This window comes from Oreochromis niloticus, linkage group LG5 (genome assembly GCF_001858045.2).
Source record: "Oreochromis niloticus isolate F11D_XX linkage group LG5, O_niloticus_UMD_NMBU, whole genome shotgun sequence".
Classification (NCBI taxonomy): Eukaryota; Metazoa; Chordata; class Actinopteri; order Cichliformes; family Cichlidae; genus Oreochromis; species Oreochromis niloticus.
In genome coordinates, this window is record NC_031970.2 from 36,393,914 (window position 1) to 36,417,119 (window position 23,206).

General features: G+C 40.9%; 1 protein-coding gene across 3 annotated transcripts in view; it reads left to right on the forward strand.

Moving 5' to 3' along the window:
* Positions 1-23,206, forward strand: part of plxnb1b (plexin b1b) — a 109,625-nt gene that overhangs the window by 53,427 nt on the left and 32,992 nt on the right. For 2 of the 3 annotated variants that reach the window (XM_005452203.4, XM_025907537.1), the window contains exons 2-4: positions 9,889-9,977; positions 15,719-16,886; positions 19,087-19,269. In XM_005452203.4, the coding sequence (XP_005452260.1) occupies positions 15,729-16,886; positions 19,087-19,269 (1,341 nt within the window). In that variant the 5' untranslated portion in view covers positions 9,889-9,977; positions 15,719-15,728. Of the gene's footprint in view, positions 1-9,492; positions 9,613-9,888; positions 9,978-15,718; positions 16,887-19,086; positions 19,270-23,206 lie in introns of those variants that run through there. The other variant, XM_025907536.1, reaches the window with a different exon arrangement.

Here is a 23,206-nt window from a genome sequence, read left to right on the forward strand (position 1 = left end):
TCTGTTTATTTAAAACTGATTATAGAGACCGGGAAGGATGTCTTTCAGAATTCAAGCCTCAGAAATTTTTTTTATGGGGGCAATGTTTCAATGTTAAAGTGCACTTTGTTGTTACACTGCTAATACAGCAGCTTTCTTTAAATAAAACTGTTGCAGTAAAACGGAAATTATGTATTCGTTTTGGGGTTTTTTTGCTATTTATTTTATCGCAAGTCATATCATTATCGCAATATTGATCACAGTTATCACACATCGCAGGTTTTCCTAATGTCGTGCAGCCCTAGTCCTCTGTATACCAAAGCATTTTACAGTGAAATATGAGGCTATCTTCCGGCTAAAACTTGGCTGAAATTGGGCTATGCACTGGGACAATGATCCCAACTAATCTACAGCAGTGGCCCTGTCCAGACCTAAATTTGATTTGAAATGCTGATGGTATTGCTGTGCATAAACAGATGTTTGCAAACCTCAATGAACTGAACATTAAAAGGATAGAAATAAGTGTGGGCCAAAATCACAGCACAACAGTGTTGGAGACTGATGGTCATGTAAATGATTGAAGTTACTGCTGCAGAAGGTGGCTCCACAGACTATTGAATCGAGGGCTGTGATAGTGCTTTTTGTTTTGTGTTTTTTAATATGACTGTATTCAGACTGGAAATAGATTTACAATCTGAATATGAAAGGAAAAAATGTTGTTTTCTCCTTTGGATGTTGTATTGCATCAAAGTGTTGTTAGTATTGGGCTCCTCTAGTGAGAACCTCTATGCATTGACCTGCCCGAGTCAAATGGGACCATGAGGCTCTCTGTAGACCTCTGCAAACACTGACATTTTTTTGTAGGACATTGACTAGCCTGAGACACTACACTGCAATAAACCCACTCTGCATGTGTCCTTCCGGTGGACTCGCAGCACACTTGAGTAGTAGGAAAGAGTGTAACAGGAAAATGACTTGTCCAGGTGTCTGCAGCTGTATGATACAAGTGTAAAAAGTGATTAAAATACGATTTGTGTAATCCACTTCTGCCATTAGCTTTGCTGCCCTTCACTATTTTCTATCTCCAACTAGTCCCAAGGCCTCTAAAAACACACAGCTTGTTGGCACAATTCGACTGACGGCTCAGAAACCCACTGGGCCCAACAAAGCCTGCAGACACACAATTGTATGTCTAACTATCCCACAGTCTCCTGTGAGCAGGGCCAGAGCTGTTGGGATAGAACAAACTTGATTCACTGAAGGTTTTCTCTCTGAATAGGTGCTGCCCTGCCCATTGGGGCTCCTGGTGGAACATAAGTAGTATTGACTCCAACAATATGAATGATTTTTATTCCAGAACGGAGTTCTGGGCCTTTACCCAGAATTTTACTGTTAATAATGGATTACATTTATATAGCGCTTTTCGAGACCTATGAAATGATGGCTCTGCTTCTGTCTAATCACAGTCTGACCTGGTCTGTGTATCTTAACTCAGACTCTGGAGGAGTTAAACACAGCGTTCAAAACTCAGGGTCAGTGTGTTTCCATGGTAATAGTGGCATGATGTTGTGTGTCTCTGCCCTTGTGGGGTGGAGTCTCCCACTGGAAAGCTGGCATCCACTGTGTAAACACACACACTTTCCTCTTTATGCTTTACCTAACCCACTGTGATGCAGAGAACACACACCCACACACACACACAGAGTGCTTGTAAACAGTTCAGAAAGCTACTTTAATATTTTAACAATAATGCCATGCAAAGGTAAGACAACAGTTTGTCCTTTAATCACATGTCCAGACCAGCCCTCAATGGTACTTCATTGGATATATGCTTTGTGATGCCGCCTCCTCAGTGAGTCTTCAGGCTGTATCTTGACCTTTCTGGACTGCTGCTGGCAGTTTGGTAGTTCTTGTTCTGTTCTGCAGCCTCAGTGAGTTTAGTGGCACATGAACTGGTTCTGGTTGGTTTGGCCTTCTGCTAGCAGTTTGCTGACTAGTATCAACAGAACTTTCAAAGTAAGATTAAGAAGATTGTTTGTAGTAAACTGATGAAAAATTATGCTGTTCTTTCAGACAGGAAATAAATTAAACTTTTAAAAAATGAGCTTAAATAACTTAGGCATTGTGTGGGAAAAATTGGGAATTGTACAAAGAACATTTGATCTCATTCCCTAACATAGGAAGGGCATGCAAAATTACTGCTTGGTTCATGAAATGTGTGCAGTTGCCAGTATTGTTCATAACACTGTTCAATTGTCTTTGAATAACAATAATTCTAAATACTGCCATGCCCCAGTTTCTGTGAACAAGGAAACATTTTTACCTGAAGGTGAAATGGTGACAATATTGTAAGAGAGAAGCCTGCACAGCCTGACTGAAGTCAATGATGTCGCAAAAGAAAGGACTTTTCCAGAGTTTTGTCACAGTAGTGAAAAAACTTTGGAAGAGTTTAAGGCTACGTCCACACTAATGTGTTTTCGTTTGAAAACGCATCGTTTTCTCTCTGTCTTGGCCTCCCGTCCACACTGAAACAGCGTTTTCGCTCAAGGAAAATGCTCCCGAAAACGCATACATTTGAAAACGGTGCTTTCGCATCGCAGTGTGGACAGCAAAAATGGAGACTTTTGGAAAACGATGACACATTTTAGTCATGTGACCAATTAAACTAAGATAGTGGAGGGCATTAGACAGCAGTTTTGTTTGCTCTCAATTTTGACAGCCCTATTAAAGATTAACATCAGTCTGTGCATGCTCCAGATAGCTTTTCTTCAAATTCTTTAATTCTCACTCGCTTTTGCAACTTTGTACTTTTGTGTTACTCGCAGCAATAACTCCACCTCATTGTTAGTCTATTTAAAAAAACTCTGTGCTTTTCCTCAACATTTTGCCGGAAAGTAAATAAATGGCAGACAGAAATGAGGCAGGTCAAATCGTCTTGCGCTTCACGCATGCGCAATACAGGAACGTAAGTGTTTTCAGCCGTTTCAGTGTGGACGCACAACTCCGTGAAAACGACTGAAAACGCTAGTGTGGACGTGTAGCGTTTTCAGACGAAAACAAATATATCCGGGCTAGTGTGCACGTAGCCTAAAAAGATAAAGAAGGTGACGCTCAGGCTGAAATACCAGAGGTGCTGAATATCGCTTTTAGTTGGTATTTTATGTTTGTAAATGTAATTTAATATCTTTATATCTTTATTTGTTTTTGGGGGTTTTTTGGGGGGGGGGGGGGGGCAGTATAAATTCAGCTAAGAAAACACTGAATCAAACTTGTGCATGAAACTTTTACCTGCACATATTTTTTTTCATATGCAAATATTTATGAGTATACACTGTTTGTGAATGAGCATCGGTATGAGGATGTACACCAACAGATGGAACATTATCAAGGTTGTATTCACAGTGCATTTTCTCCTCTGTGGCAGATCATACGTCATGCCTCTGAACTTTTTATGTGTCTCTAGGCTTTAGTTTATTGTAGATGATAACACTCCCACTTAGCTAACACTCCCACACCACAATAAGAACTGAGTGGAAGGCATAAGATATGACTTACTCTGAAACATAATAGCTTGGATTGCATTCAGAAGTAGTGGCCTTGCAGCGCCATAGATACTCTGTGGTGTGTCTACTGCCAGCCGCACCTGTCTGCTGCATCTGATCCAGATACGATCCAGATAAACCGACCCTCTTTTATAGCTTCCTGTCTGGCAGCTATGGCTGTTTGTTTATGATAGCCCTCATGGCTCGCTACTTGCTCTCATTTAACATTTAATTCCACCACAGTCAGGCACTTTGTCATATTGACATGACTTTAAGCTGTGTGACGGAGTTGTTGCTCACTACTTGTGGGTGATTTCCCTCACTCTCTTCAGGAAAGACCTTTTTAATGATGAAAAACTAATGAAAAACAGTCAATATAACTGCAGTAAGGAGAGTTTTGGAGATGTTTTTGTTATTGAACTTTCAAATTATTTTGTTGTCTGTTAACTCAACGGGATGCTAACTAACAGAAGGCAGAGCCTAATAGATGTTTAGATCTTTAAGTTGTATTTTTTGGAAGAAGATACTTAATAGATGGTGAGCCCAAGATAGCGTACGCATCTTTAGTTCTGCCAAAGTGAAAAACCTGAGAACAAACATTTTGTGTCTGACATACAGAGATGCTGATTTATCGTGAGGAAACAGGAACACATGTCCATGTGCTTGGTCAAAGTCATTGAGGCCCACCCAAACACAGAGGTGATCCATGAGACCCGATCCTTTCCTGTGCCAGGCTCATCCTCTGTCGCCCTAAAGTGATTTCCTCAGGGTCATAAAGTTTAACAGCCATGGGAACTTCCTGTACCGAGGCAGTGAGAAGTGACTGCCCTTGTCTGACAACTGAAACGTGTCCAGAAAAGCTCACTGTTATGGCGCTGAGGAACTTCATCCCTTAAATAGTCCTGACCCAGAAACCTAAGAACTTTTATGTCTTCATTTCTGGAAAGATGTTTCCTTCCAGAAGAGAGCACGGGCCAACGATTTCCCTCCTCCTCATTTCCCTTTTCATTCCTGCCCTCCATGAAGTTCATCACCTGAGTTAAAATACGTTCCTTAAGATGGGTGGCAATTATTGAGGGTTTCTCTATAAATAACTACTTGGAAATCCATTATGTGAAATAGAAGTTCAGGAAAGACTGTTTATGGCATTAGGTAAACATATTGTGTTCTGTGACTGTAGGCATGTTGTTGGCACCTCACCTCAGGTAATCCATTGGAGCATGTGATGTAATTAGACTTTGGAGCAAATTTCTGCATAAATTTGCATATTAATGGAGGGTTTAAAAAAAAAAAAAAGCTCCTTCTCTTGGATATTTGAGCTTTGCTTTGAAGCGCATGTGTGTCATTATTACCAAGAATGCAGAACATGAAACTGGTTCATCGAATGGCTAAATTTCTTATTTGCATTGTTATCTCAATATACATTCAACAAGACACATCCAAGGAAAGAGTAGAGTAGAGGTAGAGTAAAGAGTACTGCGAGTAACGAGTTTATTTACCAATCCTTCCTGAAGGAAACGCAGAGATTTGGCAGCTGCAGGAACTTCAGGGTCCATTTCTTTTAAATTCAAATGTAAACTTAATGTTCTGCCACTTTGATCGGTCCAGCTCATACCCCAATGGTATATGGTATATACTCTATAATGTATATTGGAAACAAAAGAAGACTGCAGAGGTGAGCAGCAGCTTCTCAGATTTGATTATTGATTAACCATTTAAAGTTCCAAGTCGATGTATTTCTTGTGTTTGTATAAATCCTAGTTTTGTTCCACTTTATTATGCAAAACAGGTGATTCTGTGCTGTTTTTCACGTCAAACTCTTCCACGATTGCATATTCATTCCAAGATGAGGAATGGTGTCCAACAGCTGCACTCACTGTGAAGTGAATGTTAGCTTTAACAATCATACTGCTTGCAATGCTGGACAAAGGAAGTTTCATGATCGGGCCTACTTGTGGTTTAAAAAAAACCCCAAACATAAATAAATATATATGTATGTATTCATCCATCCTCTTCCACTTAAGTAATTCAGGGTTGCGAGGGAGCTGGAGCCTGTCCCAGCTGCCGTAGGGGAAGAGGTGGGGTACACCCTGGACAGGTCACCAGCCTGTCACAGGGTTTGTCCACACTCATGGACAAATTAAAATCACCATCAATGTAACCCTGCTAACTACATGTCTTTGGGTCATGGGAGGAAGCTGGGGTACCCATAGAGATCCCACACAGACGCAGGGAGAACATGCAAACTCCCCGGATGGTGGATTAGAACACTGGACCTTCTTGCTGTGAGGCAACAGTGTATTAATCTTGTTTATACCACTCGTGTAACAAAGCAGTAACACTGGTGACCTAGTGAAACAAAGAAGAGGAGGATGTTGGACAGCCAGTGTGTGTCAGCTCTCACAGATTTCAAAGCAGGGGTGTGAAACATAAGGCTAGGGGCCAGAATCGGCACGGCAAACACTCCAATCTGACCCACCGGGCTGCGTTTAGAAAATGCGAAGGATGGCATAAATTGAGACTTTAAAATGTGTGAAAATACTTCGTTTTGTTTTCTTTCAATTTTCAAAAGAAAGAAAACAAAACAAAGAACTGCTGTGGTTTTTCACACTTCAACAAACAAGTAAATGAAATGATTTAATTGAGAAATGGTTTACAGCAGGTAACGGGTCTCACAAGAGACATTTTCTATGGATTAACCCAAAGGTTGTGTTGTATAATCTGATCTGTAAATGTGTAATCAAACTTGACACGCAGTCCCGCCCACTTAAGATCAAAGTGGCCTTTATGTGGTCACGATGTAAATGAGTTTGTTACTTTAAAGCATCCTTTGTAAATGCTGTTTGTTGATGTAGAGGCAGTGATAACAGATGGTTTGCTAACTCAAGGCCTTGCTGAGTTTTCTGTGTGCGTGCACATTTTTGGAGTGAGTGTTTTGGGGGGGTTTTTGTTTTAAGTGTAGTAGGAAGAAGCTCTCATTATAGGCATGTGTTTGTGCTCCTGCTTGTTTGTGTGTTTATTCTCTAAATCATGTCACTAATTAGAAACTTGCTTTATTTCCCTCCCCCTTGTTCTGTGAATGAATGGGTCATTATGGATAGTCGCTGTAATTAATGGTCACCTCATCCTCCTTTAGCTTCACTCCCCTCTTGCCCCCTCTCATTCTTTCTCTGGCTTATTATCATTAGTCACATTCCATCAGTTCTCAGTGAGCACTGAGGCTTGTCTGCACTTGTTTCTGGTCTTTTTTTTTCTCTCGTTGTATCCCCTTCCTCTTTTCCTCACCCCCTTCCTCGCAATTTTACGATTGTCCTTCTGTAGGCCTATGCCAGCTTTTTCACTTCAGATATACTCTGTGCCCTGCTCTGCTGTTGCTCTCATCTGTCTCCTTCAGAATATAGGATAACTGAGTTGAGAATGAATGAAAAGATGGACTCAGTGAAGCAGATGATGGCTCAGTTTAATGCTCTGTGGTGCTGTGGAGTCTGGCAGGCGTGGTTTGTGCTACAGGGAATCTGTCCTGCTGGTCCCATCCATCCATGACCCTAATAATATATTAGTACATTTACCTTACTATTTATTTATTTTTTTGCACATTTACATTAAATCTGTAGTCATGGCCTCTTAGCTCTGTGGGAAGCTGCTTGTTTGCAGCCATTTGGGATTTATGGATCCCCACTGACACTGAAATGGTTCAACACTACTACACTCCAGTACAGTCTACTGAGAAAATTTGCATATGAACCAAACTACTATAGTGAACTGAAATAAAACTTAAAAACTAAGCGTGGAAGGAGTTTTTAGTAAAACTAAAATATAACAAAAACATAACATACAGGAAATGCCTTCAGTTTTAGACTGTTTGGGGAAATCCGTCATAAAAGCCATAACTGGGCTCTTCTCCACAAAGTCTGCTTTGGTATTTGGCACTAAACGTGTGTTTTATGTTGGGGTTTCTTTTGTTTTTGTTAATAGTTTTGTACAGTAGACAGGAAGTACTGGGACTACTTGTTGGTAGGGAGTGCACTTTCTAAATGGTGAATGGACTGGTTCTTAAATTGCACTTTTCTGGTCTTCCTGAGCACTCAAAGCACTTTTATTTAGCCACTAGTAAGATAGCCATTAGTTCCAGTGTAGCGAGGCTTTAATGATGGGGTCATTGTATTAGTGTATATTCTGGGTGTAAAGCTAAAAAAAAAAAGTGTATTTTTGTAGCTTTATTGTATTTCCAAATGTCTTTGGGTGCACTGAGCCTGCATCTTTCATAACTGCTGGAAAAGTGCATATTTTATTGCTATTGTATATTCAAGATCTGAGTGAGGGACAGTTTCTGCAGAAAGTGCTAGAACAAGACTGGAGTCCATTACATAAAAGAACATTTAGATAAAAGCAATTACAGGCACATATTTCTTCGCTCTTACATCTGGCGGATACCCAAGGCATGCTGAAGTCAGAAGGCTTCCACTCCGAGTCCAAATGTAGGGGAATTGAATCAGGAGTCCATTTTCTAGTTCTCAGGTGTCTGAAACTTTGAAGTTGAGTCTGATTGGATTATTTGATGGAGGGATGGGAAACCTTTTCTACATTTCTGTAAGTGTCACAGCGGTCCAGTTTAGTGTGCTTTTGGTTTTTTGTTTTGCAGCTTTGGGAAAATAGTACATTGCTGACTGGGGACCTGACTGGGTTGGGGGCCTGCAAAGTCAAAGGGTTAGAGAACACATCCCTTAATTCTAACGCTGTTACAGTAATGTTTAGTTTAACTTGGTAATCTTGGAAAAAGAAAGCCACTCTATATTTTTTGGAGTAATTCTTTTATAAATGAATGTGCCAGTCATGTCTGCCTCTGCTCTGTTAGGCTCGTAACTGCTTCCAAAGTATAATCCTCACAGGGAACTTTTACACCAGAGAGCTGCAGCTTTATAAATAACACTAGCTTCCCCCACCCTCAGGGGTCAAAGGAGCCTGTGTTTAGGTTTATATGTGATCATTCCCAGCTCAGTCACCAAATGAATCTGCGTGCTTGACCTCATTGGCTGTGCAGGAAGATGCATGTTGTTGGATGGAAAAACACAGAAACATTTGGATAAGAATTGACATTTGGTAAAATGTGTATATTATGTGTGGTATAAAGTATCGATGATGATGATAATGATGATATTATTATCATTATTATTAATAGTAACAGTAACAGTAGTAGTAGTAATAATAATGATAATAATAGTGCTACAGTATTTTTTTTTTTTTTTTTCTGTGCTTGGCCTCTTAGAAGACCTTTACCCTCATTCCCATATATAGGAGATTTCCACCAACAAAGCAAGCTTTCTAATGCTCTTAATCTGCCAGGGGAAAAGGGGTGTGTGTGCGTGTGTGCGCGTGCTTGTCTACATATCTTTGTGAGGACCGAAATCTGCATTCTACTATACTTGTGAGAACCAGCAGTCACTTGTGAGGACACACAACCCGGTCCTCACATTTTTGAAGGCATTTAAAGGCATTTCTGAGGCTCAAAATGTGGTTTTAGTGTCAGGGTTACAATTAGGTTTAGGGTTAGGGTTACGCATTCATTTTTAATGGCTAGGGTAAGGGGCTAGGGAAACCATTATGTCAATGAGGGTCCTCACTAAGATAGCTGTGTGTGTGTGTGTGTGTGTGTGTGTGTGTGTGTGTGTACACTGGATGAAGTTCAGCTTCTTCAGTGGAATGAATAGTGTCTTTTTCCCAATCTCCCTTTTGGATAAGCCTGAACTCGTAAGAGATAAATCTGTGCCAGTAGTGGAGTGCTGGCAGGCTGTGGAGGAGGAGAGGTATTGAACTGCCACATACTGTATGAAGAAGAAAGTTGGGCTTTTAATGTCATTTAACAATTATAACTGAGTAAACGCTGTAGACTTGAGGTAGAAATGAGAGTTTGTGGTGTATAAACAGTCCATGCAGTCCTGTTTTACCTCCTACCAACTTGTTTTTCTGGCAGGGACTCTGAAGGTTTTGTACCTTGTATCCTAGCAATAAGAGAGGATTGTGTACTGGGAAAGTGTGTGACACTGAAAACCGCTCTTGGACTGGCATCACTTGACTTGGCCCCTACTGCAAGGTTTTTATTTTGTTTTTTTCTGATTTTGTTTTTATTTTAAACACACAAAAACGGATGTAGCCTGTCAGATACACTTCTGACTGGAATTTCAATGAAAATGAGCTTCCCACAGCATTCTTTGGACTGTGGTGATACTCAAAAATACTAGGTGCTGGAGCCCTAGAGGCAAACACACATGCTTCATTGTCCTGCATTAATATCCTTTAGATGTGTCATCGCTGTGCTTCTCTAAGAATAGAGAATAATGATATATCTTCTGTTTGCTTTGTGTTGCAGGTTGTATCCAGAACTAGGTATTTTTAAACCCAAGCTGCTGGGAGGTCAAGAGGTGACATGCCTCTATAAAACGCCACTGGAAACAAATGGTGAGAAGCTGATGTGTCCTATGGTTTATTTCTAGTAGTCCTTCTGTTTGAAATAATCAAACTTAATGGGGTGGTCATAAATTCCAAAAATAGACAGTGTCTTCTTATGTAACAGTGAGTTTTATGAGTTGCCCTTACATGGTGGAATGAACAGGCTTCCATACAAACAAGGCTTACATACAGCAGCATTTAATATAGGTTAGAATTAGTAGTTAGGACTACTAACTAGACTAATACAATTACATGTGTAGTCTTGTCACATATACAGTGAACTGTATAAACTGGACAATGGTTCTTCAGAGGATTCTAAGGCTGGAGTGCCCAAGAACTTTTAAAACACTGGTAAAAACATGCTCAGTGTAGTTTTAAGTTGATCCATCCTGAACTGACAATAAATGTCACACTTAGAGCAGGGCAATATGGCCAAAAATTTTTTCACAATATATATTTGAAAATTTGCAATAACGATATAACTGACGATATAATTGACACGAGACAAAATACTTTACAACTCCACAACTTTATTAGTGCAAAAAACCCCATCAATGTATTTTCACTTAAACAAGCAGCTGTTTTTTTTTTTTTATGTGCATTAAAGTTATATAAAAATGTAACAGTTCAAATTCCTCGCTGACAGTTTAACCAAAAGGCATTTCCAGTGGAAACTGGCCGACATATCCTCAGTATAACCATGTATAATATCCACAAAACTTAAAAAGAGGTTATACACACACAATACGGTAATATTATGTTGAAGCACAGTACGCATCACTCCGCGAGGCTCCTGCCTACGGTAGCTGTAATGCTCCGACAATCCATCAAGCGGTGCGGCTTCGTAGCTTAGCAAAGTCGTAATAAAACATTTTTTTGACAGATTTTCGAGCGCCGTGTACATAAAATCTGTTCGAGGTCAGTAAACACAACCAGAATTCATACATAAGGCGCACCAGATTATAAGGAGCACTGTCGATTTTCCAGAAAATCAAAGGATTGATTTTAAGTGTGCCGTATTTTCCGAAAAATACTGTAGTAACGACGGCCCGCTTGAATATGCTTTGGTGTGTATCTGACGGACGAAGGCTAAACCAGTTCCACACCACTGAAGTTGCACCATTTTAACAAACCAATTCTGTTTCATTCAACGATCCCCTTTCGCCCTTCTCATTCTCCGTTGCCGCCATGCTTTTTCCACCATGTGCGTCTGAAAACAAAGGCACTGCACATGCATGTTTTACCCATATTCTATCGCGATATTTCATTTTCTTATCATTGTCCAACATTATACTGGCATTACCGTGAACGGTATGATATGGCCCAGCCCTAGTCACACTTGCATGATTTAGATAATCAATAAGATGGTAATATTAGACAACACGAGTAAATTCAAAATCCAATTCATTTATTAAGCGAAAAAAGGTCCAAACCTACCTCGACCTGTGTGAAAAAGGGAACTGACTGCAGTGAGCCACATGTTGTTGAACGTCAGTTTTACTGGCCACACTCAGACTGGATTACTGCCAGACCTGTTGAATCAAGAAACCATTTAAATAGAACCTGTTTGACAAAGTGAAGCAGGCTTAAAATTACAAAAAACTACACATCATGCCACAACTGAGAAAAAAGTCAACGACACCTGTCAGTCTACAGATGTTTACAGACCCATATCTCAGGCTTTGGGACTCTGGCGAGTGGATATAGTGGATCTTGCCAGTAGTGGCTAAGCCTAAAAAAATTACTCCAAGAGCACATTGAGGACTCCTCTAGAAGTCACAAAAGAATCTAGAACAGCATCTAAACAACTCCTCAGTCCATGATTCAACAATCATGAATGCAAGAAAGTGACTGCGCAAAAATGGCATTCGTGGGAGAGATCCAAGGTCCAAGACACGCAAAGTCTCATCTCATATTTTCCAAAAATATCTTAATGATCCCCAAGTTTTCGGAATTATTTTGGGAACTATTCTGTGGCCTGACAAGACAGAAGCATTCCATAAAAACATCATATCAGCAGTCAAATGGGGGGGCTGTTAGTTTGATGGTCTGGGGCTGCTTTGCTGCTTCAGAACCTGGATGACTTGGTGTGATTGCAACCATGAATTCTACTCTCCACCAGAAAATCCTGAAGGAAAATGCCCGGCCATGAGTTTGTGCCCTTAAGCTAAGGCTCACTTAATTATGCACCAGGACAATAGGAAGACCAGTAGCAGGGCTCCTCTGAACGGCTGTGAACTGGCATAGTCCAGACTGAAATCTGTTTGAAATGTGTTCACATGACCTCAGACAGGCTGTTGATGCTCTCAAGCCCTCCAGTGGAGCAGAGTTAAAACAATCCTGCAGTTTAAAGGGGGTCAGACTTGTTCCAAAGATGTGAAAGACTCATTGCAAATGATCACAAATTCTTGAAAGTTTTGGCGCCAAGGGTGGCACAAGAATTATTAGATTTAGGAGGCAGTTACTTTTCCTCACAGGGTCAGGTAGGTTTGAGTAGCTTTCTTTCCCTAATAAATAAAATCATAATTTAAAAACTGCATTTTGTATTTACTTGTGTTATCGTTGTCTAATATGAGAAATATGCAAGAAGTAGCACTAGATTTTATCTACACTATGTACTCTGAAGCCATCTTTTGTGTTCGTTTGTTTTTTTCTTTTTTTTCCGTTGTTTCATTTCATGTCCTGCCTCCGTCATTTTGAGACAAAAGTTAAATGATGTTAGTGGACAAAACTGATGTTGATCACTGCTCCTCCTTCTTGATCACACAGGTGATACAAGACAGCAAGCTTTGCTTGTTTCGACTACAGCATATCTATAATTTCTCTTGGCTGTGTCATTTCAACGTTAATAACACAATTCCTTGAAAATAAAAGGAGTCAATGACCCCATTAGGAAGAGAAAGAAGTAGTCTTGCATTAGCTAGTTATGGACTGGAACTTAATACTTTAAAAAAATAATAATTTTTTTTAGACTTATTGACCATTTAAAGCACTTCAGAAACAAGCCACATTTAAGCATACATTCATACTTTAAGCAGTTTAAACTGAAAACGGACGTCAGATAGTTACCAGTTGGCCTAACATATATGTAACCTAACAGACCTGTAGGAAACCAGCGTAGGCAGAGAGGGAACTCTCCACAAAAAGGGCCCACTTTGGGTTTGAACCAAGAAAGTTCTTGGTGGGAGACGGTGCTGATTGGTTCATCACTCTGCTAATTTCAGTTCAATTCAGTTTTATTTCTACAGCGCCAAATCACAACAACAGTCGCCTCAAAGCGCTTTATATTGTAAGGTAGACCCTACAATAATACATAAAGAGAAAAACCCAACAATCATATGACCCCCTATGAGCAAACACTTTGGCGACAGTGGGAAGGAAAAACTCCCTTTTAACAGGAAGAAACCTCCGGCAGAACCAGGCTCAGGGAGGGGCGGGGCCATCTGCTGCGACCGGTTGGGGTGAGAGAAGAAAAACAGGATAAAGACATGCTGTGGAAGAGAGACAGAGATTAATAAGAAGTATGATTCAATGCAGAGAGGTCTGTTAACACATAGTGAGTGAGAAAGGTGACTGGAAAGGAAAAACTCAATGCATCATGGGAATCCCCCAGCAGCCTACGTCTATTGCAGCTAGAGCTGGGCGATAAAACGATAACGATATGTATTGCGAAATAACTTTTTCTCGATAGAAAAATTAAACTATTGCGATAGGCCTCATCTCTCTTGTCCTCTTAAAAAAAAAAAAAGAAAAAGAACAGCCAATCCAAATTAAGTAGCGCAGAGCCGAACCAATCACAGCCGCAGCGTCACGTCACATGACTTGTTACGTACAGCACAAGCGCCAAGGCGCACATGTGTATTTGTTTTTGCAGCCGGGCTGCCCGGGTAATGAAGGAAAGGAGTTTGCCGACTAGAGAAAAATCAACCGAGAGCGTGAGCGAAGGTTACCGAAGAAAAAACAGATGATGGTTCCAATGCCGGAGAGCTTGTCGAACGGAAGGGCCACAGAAGTTCCGTAGTGTGAAGGTATTTCGGCTATTTCAAGTCTGACAAAAAACAGAGTAGCGCGCACTGTAAATTGTGCCGAAAGCAAGTCTGGATATACAATAAAGCGGTGCATGCTCAGTCTCTGACTGAAAGCGCTAATTCGCCATTCGGCTTTTGTCAGACTAAAGTAACTGTTAAAACTGTTTGAAAAGCTAAGCTATACAACAAGGAGAGATTGAGAATTTCCTTTTAGTTCTCAGTTTATTTGATATTGACAAAAGTTAGTCAATTTTGTCTGTTCTTCTGTAAAACGACCTAAGATTTATTTTTAGAATTAAAATTTTGTTTCTAAGTGGAATTGACAATTTAGTCTGTTTTGTTTGTTCTATTTTGAAACTTAAACGCTTTAGCGGCTGCCTTTTGTGTAGTTTACAATATTTGCCTTTATTTATCTGAAACTGAAGTCTCATGTTCCTTAAGTACATCTACCCTGTTGAACTTATTATGGGAAATAAATATTTTAATTAAAACAAGCTGCTAATTATTTCACATTTTACTTGTGAGCAACGGCACATTTAAATCTTACAAATATAGTTATTTGGCTTATATCGTGATATATATCGTTATCGCCTGAAATGAAAAAAGCATATCGTGATATGAAAAAATCTTATATCGCCCAGCTCTAATTGCAGCATAACTAAGGGAGGATTCAGGGTCACCTGGTCCAGCCCTAACTATATGCTTTAGCAAAAAGGAAAGTTTGAAGCCTAATCTTGAAAGTAGAGATAGTGTCTGTCTCCTGAATCCAAACTGGAAGCTGGTTCCACAGAAGAGGGGCCTGAAAACTGAAGGCTCTGCCTCCCATTACACTTTGCTAACATTGTGTTATACTGTAACCGTCACAGCAGCCATAATATACAAGAATAAGTAAATATATTTCTCAAGGACAAAAAATTCTTCCCAGATGTTGGTAACGTCCAATCCACATATGCAAAGAAATCAAACCATAGATGTCCATAAATTAAGTTATGTGTAATAGTGAGAAATGACACAGGGGAAGAACGTACTGGATGACTGTTCTGGTAATTCTTTTCACTCTTCTGTCTGAAATGTTACGGGGAGCACCTGGTCATGGCCGGCTTTTCCGGATTATGGCCCCAACAATGCTCACTGGTACCTTCAGCAGTTTAGAAATTCTTTTGTAACAAATCCTGTCTGTATGTTTTATAAGAATAAGGTTGCAAAGGTCTTGAGAGAGCTCATCATGAGATGTTTTATAATTGGGCTCCACTGCAGTAGCTTTGCATGATTCACAATTCAAAATTATCTTTATCTATGTTGGTCTTGAGTCTTTGAGCTCATCTGTCTAAAAAAGATGTTTTGCACTGTTATGTTGAGATAACTTTTTTCTGTTTTTTTTTTTTTTTGTCCCTTGCAGATGAAGGACAACTAGAGCATAGCCAGATATTCCCTTTTATTGACATCATATAGACTCGAGTAGAAGTGTTTAGAGAAGGATTACTTGTTCATATACTCACCTCAATATTTAAAACATTGGTCATGATTAATATGCATATATACCACTCTAACGTTAAAGCTCAGCAAGGTCTTGAGTTTCAAATCATAATTGTGTTGTCAAAAAGACATTAAAAATAGATGGGTGGATGGTTTCTAAAGTAAGTTCTGTTATGTGTGAATCCATGATATAACTTCTGTGTCTGGAAAATTCTTTGACATCCTGTGTTTTGTTCTTTCCCTCAGCTCTGCCACCATGCCTCTGGGGATGGTGCGTCTTTCATTGTCAGCAGTCAAAACGCTGCTTTCTCTCCTGCTGCTGGCCACTGGCTGTCCCTTCATTTTATTTCCTATTGGCACTGTCCAAGGATCAGACTCATTCCCATCCAATTTTTATCCTACGTTTATCCAAAATGACACTCTGTTTGAGCACCTGGCCCTACATCCTGACCCTGATGTGGGTCGGGTCTACGTCGGGGCCCGAAATCGCCTGTTCCAATTGGATCGCTTCCTCCAACCTGAACTACAGGATGACACAGGCCCAGTCACAGACAGCCGGGATTGCTTACCACCTGTAACTGAGACCAACTGTCCTCAGGCCCGAGAAACTAGCAATCACAACAAGCTCTTGTTGGTCAATCCTTACTCTATGGAACTTATAACCTGCGGGAGTGTCAACCAAGGAATTTGCCAGAAGCGTAGCCTGGATTCTGTGGATCAAGTACTTTTCTCCACAGAGAGGCCGGTGGATACTCAGTACGTAGCGGCTAATCACCCTAATGTTAGTACTGTTGGGCTTGTGGTTCGCTCTCATCCTGACAAGCAGCCTGTTTTGTTTGTGGGTCGGGGTTACACCAGCAGCCATCCGCCTATTTCCACGCGAAACCTTGCCCAGGATCCCATCTTTTCCTATGAGGAGACTGCCAAGTTGGCCGTGGCTGGCCGCCTCTCGGAGTACGATCATAATTTTGTTGCCTCATTCGCCCACCGTCAGCACGTGTACTTCCTTTTCTACAGAAGGGACCTAAAGTCGCCATCGCGTGAGTACCGTACCTACATCTCTCGCGTGTGTTTGGATGATCAGGCCTATTACTCCTATGTGGAAGTACCGCTGACATGTCGTTCAAGGACGGGTAAAATTTACAACCTCTTGCAAGCTGTCCAGCTGGGCGTGTCCAAAGATGACGTAGGGGGCCGGGGTTCAGAGACTCTAGTGTGTGTTTTCTCCACTCGTTTGGCTTCTTCAACTCGGCCCAGTGAGGAGTCGGCTCTTTGCATGTTTAACCTTGAAGATGTAGACCGCAGGATCAACTCCACCAGAGACTTTTGCTATACACAGATGGGTAAAGAAGCAGGAGTGGAGGCAGCCTACATTGAATATGAAGTCAAATCCAACTGTGCCAATCTACCAGAGGTGAGCTCACCTGTTGAATCAGCTGGTTTTTGTTCAGCTACTTAATGTTGTATGATTTTATTTAAGAAACAAAATTAGGGTGAAACACTTGCTATTTCTGCTCGTACGTTGCTTGTAAACTGAAGTCTTAGCGTTATCCCTTGTTGTGCAGATATTGTGAAACTTGCATTAGAAAGTGAGTGTCTTCTGTGAAGCTGCTCAGTGGTCAACGTTCTGAACAGGACGGCAGTGACAGAGCTCCGCTCCCGCGTCACTGTAATTGTAGGTTTGTGTCTGAGAGGGTGTTGCTAAAAGGAAAAATTACTGCCTACAAGAATAATGATAGTCTTCCATTATATTGTGTAAAAATGTAATTTGTGGTTATGAAGACATTCTTTCTCCCTGGACTATTTTCTTTCCTGTGGATGGAAATGTTCACACAGACTGAAAGTGAATGCAGTAAACCATTAACTGTGGAAGCTAATACGCGGTGCACCATCATACACCTTGTTTTCATCATTCTGTTTGCAGAAGAACATGTTGTTTTACTCTAGTGATGACTCTCCTGAGTGAAAGCTAATGTTGGTGCATCTGAATCTGTGCACAGCCGTCCTCTTCCAAGAGAGTGACTTCTATACAAGAGAGGAATTGAAATTTAATGTAATTTCTTTCTAAGAGACGGATGTAATGCTGTAGATCAGGTATCGAATTAGACCTCTTAAATCCAGCTGACTTTTTGCATGCATCCCTGTAAACACTGAATTTGGACAGAGTGCTTGACGTCCCTCTGTTATCGTTCTCTCATTTGCAGTAGATGAGAAACCTGTGCAGCCACACAGACGATTGTCTTGAGGGGAGAATATATAGCAGGTGGTGCAGTTTAATACAATTACTGGTCAGGGAGGATCGATTGAGGCATTAGCTGTACTTAGTGGGGTGGAGTTGGTAGTGTTTAACAAGGCCTGACACAGAGGGATAAAGAAAGACGAGAGAGAGAACAAGATTAAGGGATACAGGCACATAGTGTGACAGAGAAATGTGTTTTTGAGTCCAGGTAAATCATAGCAAAGCAGATGGTTATGGGCGAACAGTAGGGAGGCATCTGGAGCTGAAAAGAGACGTAATATGATGAGGATGTCAAATCTGGCACACAAATCATCCTTCATCCCCGCTCATTGTTTGCCACAATGCTCCATCTGTAGCAGTGACAGACTCACACCAGCTCTGAACCACTGGAAGCTGCTTTTTTTTAAAAATGCTGATCAGGATTTGTGACTCATGCCTGACATTAGTGGCTGGAATGCACTTCAAGTGATCTTTTGACCTTATGGTTACTCTCTTGTGGTTGTACTGTCCATATAATTTATGGCTAAAAGTCCGGATGATCTAGTGTGCACACCACTCATCAGTATGCAGACTCCTATCAGCCAAACCAGCAGGTCGCATGCCCGCGTGCAAGCATCCAGGCCATGTTCCTAGACTGGGTGTCATAACTTTAGAACTCTATTCTTAGCCGTGTTCTTTGTTTGTTTTCCCCTAATGCCTCGGTTCTCACGATGTGGACAAAGCAGGCCCTTAATTAGCTTAATCAGTCCTCTGTGAACCTCCCCATATGGTCAGTGACATGTTCACAGTCAGGCTCAAAGTTGTGTGCAGTGGTTACATCTGAAAACATGTTTTTACTGAGCTTCTCTTAGGATAAAGCCAAAAAAGGAATCTATTCATAACACCACACCAGCCAACAACACGCAGCCCATCAAAACAAGTAGCGCTCGACAGGCCGAGCTCTCAGGTTCATCCCCTCTATTTCCTATCGTTAGGACAACCAGTGATGAAGCAATGACCCCGATGTAACATTCTTGTGGAAAAATAAATGGCCTGGAACAAAAAACAACTGCCCTGCAGCCAGAGCGAGGACTCTAGCCAGAGCTACACTGTGGAGAAAAAGCAAATATTGTGTTGTAGTAGTTGTTGATTCCCAGTTTGTTTGTTCCCAAGCCCCAGCCCTTTCACAATAAATCCTGCTGTGATTTTAGTAACTGCAGTAGGAACACTGCTGTTATATTTTTGGCTACTGGCTTAATAACAACTCACTCGAGGGCTTCCTTGTGCACAACACTAGCTGAGGAGTTTACATTTAATTTTTTTCTTTATTTGTTTTGCTTGAACGTAACACGTTGTACTGCAAACTGATTTTTCTCTCCTGTTCCCCCACTGTTAGAATACCCTGGATGCCTACCCCTGCGGCTCCGACCACACCCCCAGCCCCATGGCCAGCCGGATTCCTGTGGAAGTAGAAACCATATTAGACAGCCCTTCTGCCCGTCTTACTGCTGTGGCTGTCAGCAGCAGAGTGGGACATACCATCGCCTTCCTGGGAGACTCCAAAGGGAACTTGCACAAGGTAACATAGCTCATCGTGTTTCAGGACATGCACAGACAGGTTGAGCTTGGATTCTGGTCTTAAGAAAGAGCATTTTGTGCTAACTTTGATGTTCTGCACAGATTGTGGTGGAATGCTGAAAAAAACGGTCTTTCGTACTCCATATTGTCCATATTGTGGCTCGTTATTTTGAGTTCAAACCCTAAACCAGGGGTTCCCAATCCCAGTCCACAAGGGCCGGTGTCCCTGCAGGTTTTAGATCTCACCCTGGGTCAACACACCTGAATCACATGATTAGTTCATTACCAGGCCTCTGGAGAACTTGTTGAGAAGGTAATTTATCCATTTAAATCAGCTGTGATGGATCAAGGACACATCTAAAACCTGCAGGGACACCGGCCCTCACGGACTGGGATTGGGGAGCCCTGCCCTAAACCGTAGTAACATGCTGGGTGTATTAACTGTAACTGTAGCAGAGATCAGCTCAGCAAACATTGAGCTCAAGTCTTTCCTCTGTTCACCTCCGGACACTGGCTGCTCTCTGCTGTCTGTTATTCTGTCAGCCATGCGGGTCTAAAATAATCTTTGTTTACAGACAGACGGGCTACACTTGGTACACCTGGAGTAATCTCTACAACATAATCCTGCTGGCTGTGGAGTTGGGTTTCTAGCTGCAGTCTTACCTTTTTAACAGTGTGCTGAAATATGAGACCAATGCAGAAAAATAAGCAGCTAGTATGAAAAACACCTAATCCATCCACTGATACTTTCATTATTAAGAATGAATGTGCTTCTGTGTTTTTAGCCATTCATATGTTTAATACCACACCGCTCCATCCAAAGAGCAAGTTTGTTTATAATCTTTCCTCTCTTGCTTAATGCTGTTTATTTAAACCTAAAAGTTACAGAGTTCACCTTTTTAAATGCAAATGTGAGCCAGCACACTGGACTTCATTATTATCACTTTTAGCCACTGAAACTATTTTTTTTGTTCATTAATTAAAGTAAATAAATTTAATGTGGTTAAAAAAAATAATAATGATGATGTCATTAATTATTTTCTGCTTTTTGTAAATAGTAAATTAAAATTCATGATAAGTTTTTTTTAGCCTTAAAAATATAATTTTGATTAAAGAGCTTGTGCATCCTGGTGGATTAACCATTACAGAAACATACAGTTGAAACCAGATATTTACATAAACTTCAGAAAAAACACAAACTTTTTTTCTTTACTCTGATTTGATGTTTGACGGTAAACTTCTTTTGTTTCAGATCCATAAATATTCACTGATTTTTTTTGTCTTTGTGACATGTCAGAATAAAGAGAGAGAAAAATGTATTTTTTTATTACTTTCCTTTGTATTTGGGAGAATTGCCCCAAAACTGTTTCACTTATCCTTCCACAAGCTTTCTACAACAGTTTGCTGGGATCTTGGCCCGCTCCTCTCGACAGAACTGGTGTAACTGGGTCAGGTTTGTAGGCCTTCTGTGCTGCAGAATTTGTGCTGCACACAAATTTTCTTTGTGATGGCCACTTCAGCACCTTGACTTTGTCGTCCTTAAGACACTTTGTAACTAATTTGGAGGTATGCTTGGGGTCATTGTCCATTTGGAAGACACATTTGCACCCAAGCTTCCTTCAACTTCCTGGCTGATGATGTATTTTGTGAAGTGCACCAGTCCCTTCTGCAGCAAAACAGCTCCACAACAGGATGCTGCCATCCCCGTGCTTCACAGTCAGGATGGTGTTCCCCCTTTTCCTCTATGGAATCTCTGGAGTTAATAAACTTAGTGTATGCATACTTCTGACTTTGGTGAAAGTAATAATAAAATACATAACAATGTTCTCCGTCTTTACTCTGACATTTCACAAATACAACAAATATGTTAATATTTATTCATCTAAAACAAAAGAATTACATTTGACAGTAAAGAAAAAAAAATTATTATCATTATTATTTTTCTGAAGTGTATGTAAATATCTGGTTTCAACTGTAAAAATCAATTTAGGTAATTACCATTACTGTTAATTTAGGGCAGCTGTGGCATAAACCTTACACTGGGTGGTGGTCTAATATGGTAAATGGTAAATGGCCTGTATTTATATAGCGCTTTACTAGTCCCTAAGGACCCCAAAGCGCTTTACATATCCAGTCATTCACCCATTCACACACTGGTGATGGCAGCTACGTTGTAGCCACAGCCACCCTGGGGCGCACTGACAGAGGCGAGGCTGCCGGACACTGGCGCCACCGGGCCCTCTGACCACCACCAGTAGGCAACGGGTGAAGTGTCTTGCCCAAGGACACAACGACTGAGACTGTCCAAGCCGGGGCTCGAACCGGCAACCTTCCGATTACAATTACCTTAAATTTGTCAAGCTCTATGTACAAGTTTTGAATTTGATTATTAAATAAACTGGACCTCCTGGTCATTCTAAAATAGGAAAGCATGAGAATGACTTCTGTCCATAAACACTTTTTTGATTTTGACCCTTGTTGCTGTAGAATCCAACCCCTTCCTCAAAGAGGCTGTGGTTATTTTGAATTTAAAATTTCCTCCTGCATCTGGAAAGAGACAGAGATATGTGCCTTTCCTGGTAGAGGTCTCCCTCCACTTCTTGGTTTGCCCATTTTATGTATGTTGGTAATACATCTCAACATGGCTGCATTAAAAGATTCAAAGGGACAAAACAGATTATACATATAAGAAGCCCAAATGAGCTGGATTTTGTGTGTCAAGCAGCGTTGTTACTGATGCTACAGAAATACAGCATTCAGTCTGAAAGCAAACAAAATCATCTTAAAGCTGAATATCCACCTGTGCCCATTTCCCCTGTTTAATTAAACCAGATAAAGCTGCAAATGTGTGTGATATTTGGTACAATCCTGTGAACTCTTTCTTGTCAGAGCTCTGTGACAGTGGGTACCAAACATAAGGAAAATAGACAAGTTTCATATGGAACAGACCGTAAGCTTTCGGCTCAGTGACCAGATTGTACCCGAGTCACTCCGTGGTGGGTCAGTGCTGTGTCTTCTGTGGGTTCTGAGGGAGATCAGGTTGAAACTCGGTATTACACAAGGAATAAAGAAGATTCCTGTTGTTGACACAAACGACCATCAGAAAAAGCAACAATATTAGAGTCTGCGATTGAAGGAATGACGCCGACTTTGTGTTTGTTGCTGGCAAGCCTAAAAGATGTAGAGAATTACGTTAGAATGATCTAAAATATGTTTTTATTTTGATAAACAGTAACTTCAGCAACAAGATCAGTTGGCCCAGCAATTCCCTTGTTACGAGGAATTTATAGATCGTGAGCTCGTCTGCTCACAGTTGGCTCTTTGTGTGGTTTTCCTGAATGGTGACTTGTGGTCAGGGCCGTCATTGTGCAAAAACTGCACAATGACGGCTATTAACATGTTTTCTGTACAGTTACGTCACACTAACCCAGCTAAACCTTACAGAGCTCCACACTTTTGTGCACTGTCATCGCTGACTGGCAGACACATGCACTTCAAAACAGAGAGCCTCATTCAGAATTGAGTTATTGATCATGACAGCAGACAGTGTCAGTTTCATTAATGAGCACTTTGTCCGTGCAGACAATCAAAATACACACACACATATATGTGTATGTGTGTGTGTGTGTGTGTATATATGTGTGTATATATGTGTGTGTGTGTGTGTGTGTGTATATATGTATGTATATATATATATATATATTCTATATATATATATATAGAATAAACCAGCTGTTCTCCACAGAACCAGCAAAGGTGTACTCTCAGTGGCAAGGGAACAATAACAGAACAGCACCACCAAGGCTGGAGACGGAGCAATACTGGAAGAGCATATGGGAGAAGGACGCAACCCATAACGGCAATGCTCAGTGGCTAGTGGATCTGAGGGCAGACCATAGCGACCTCCCTGAACAGGGTCCAGTAACCATCACAGTGGC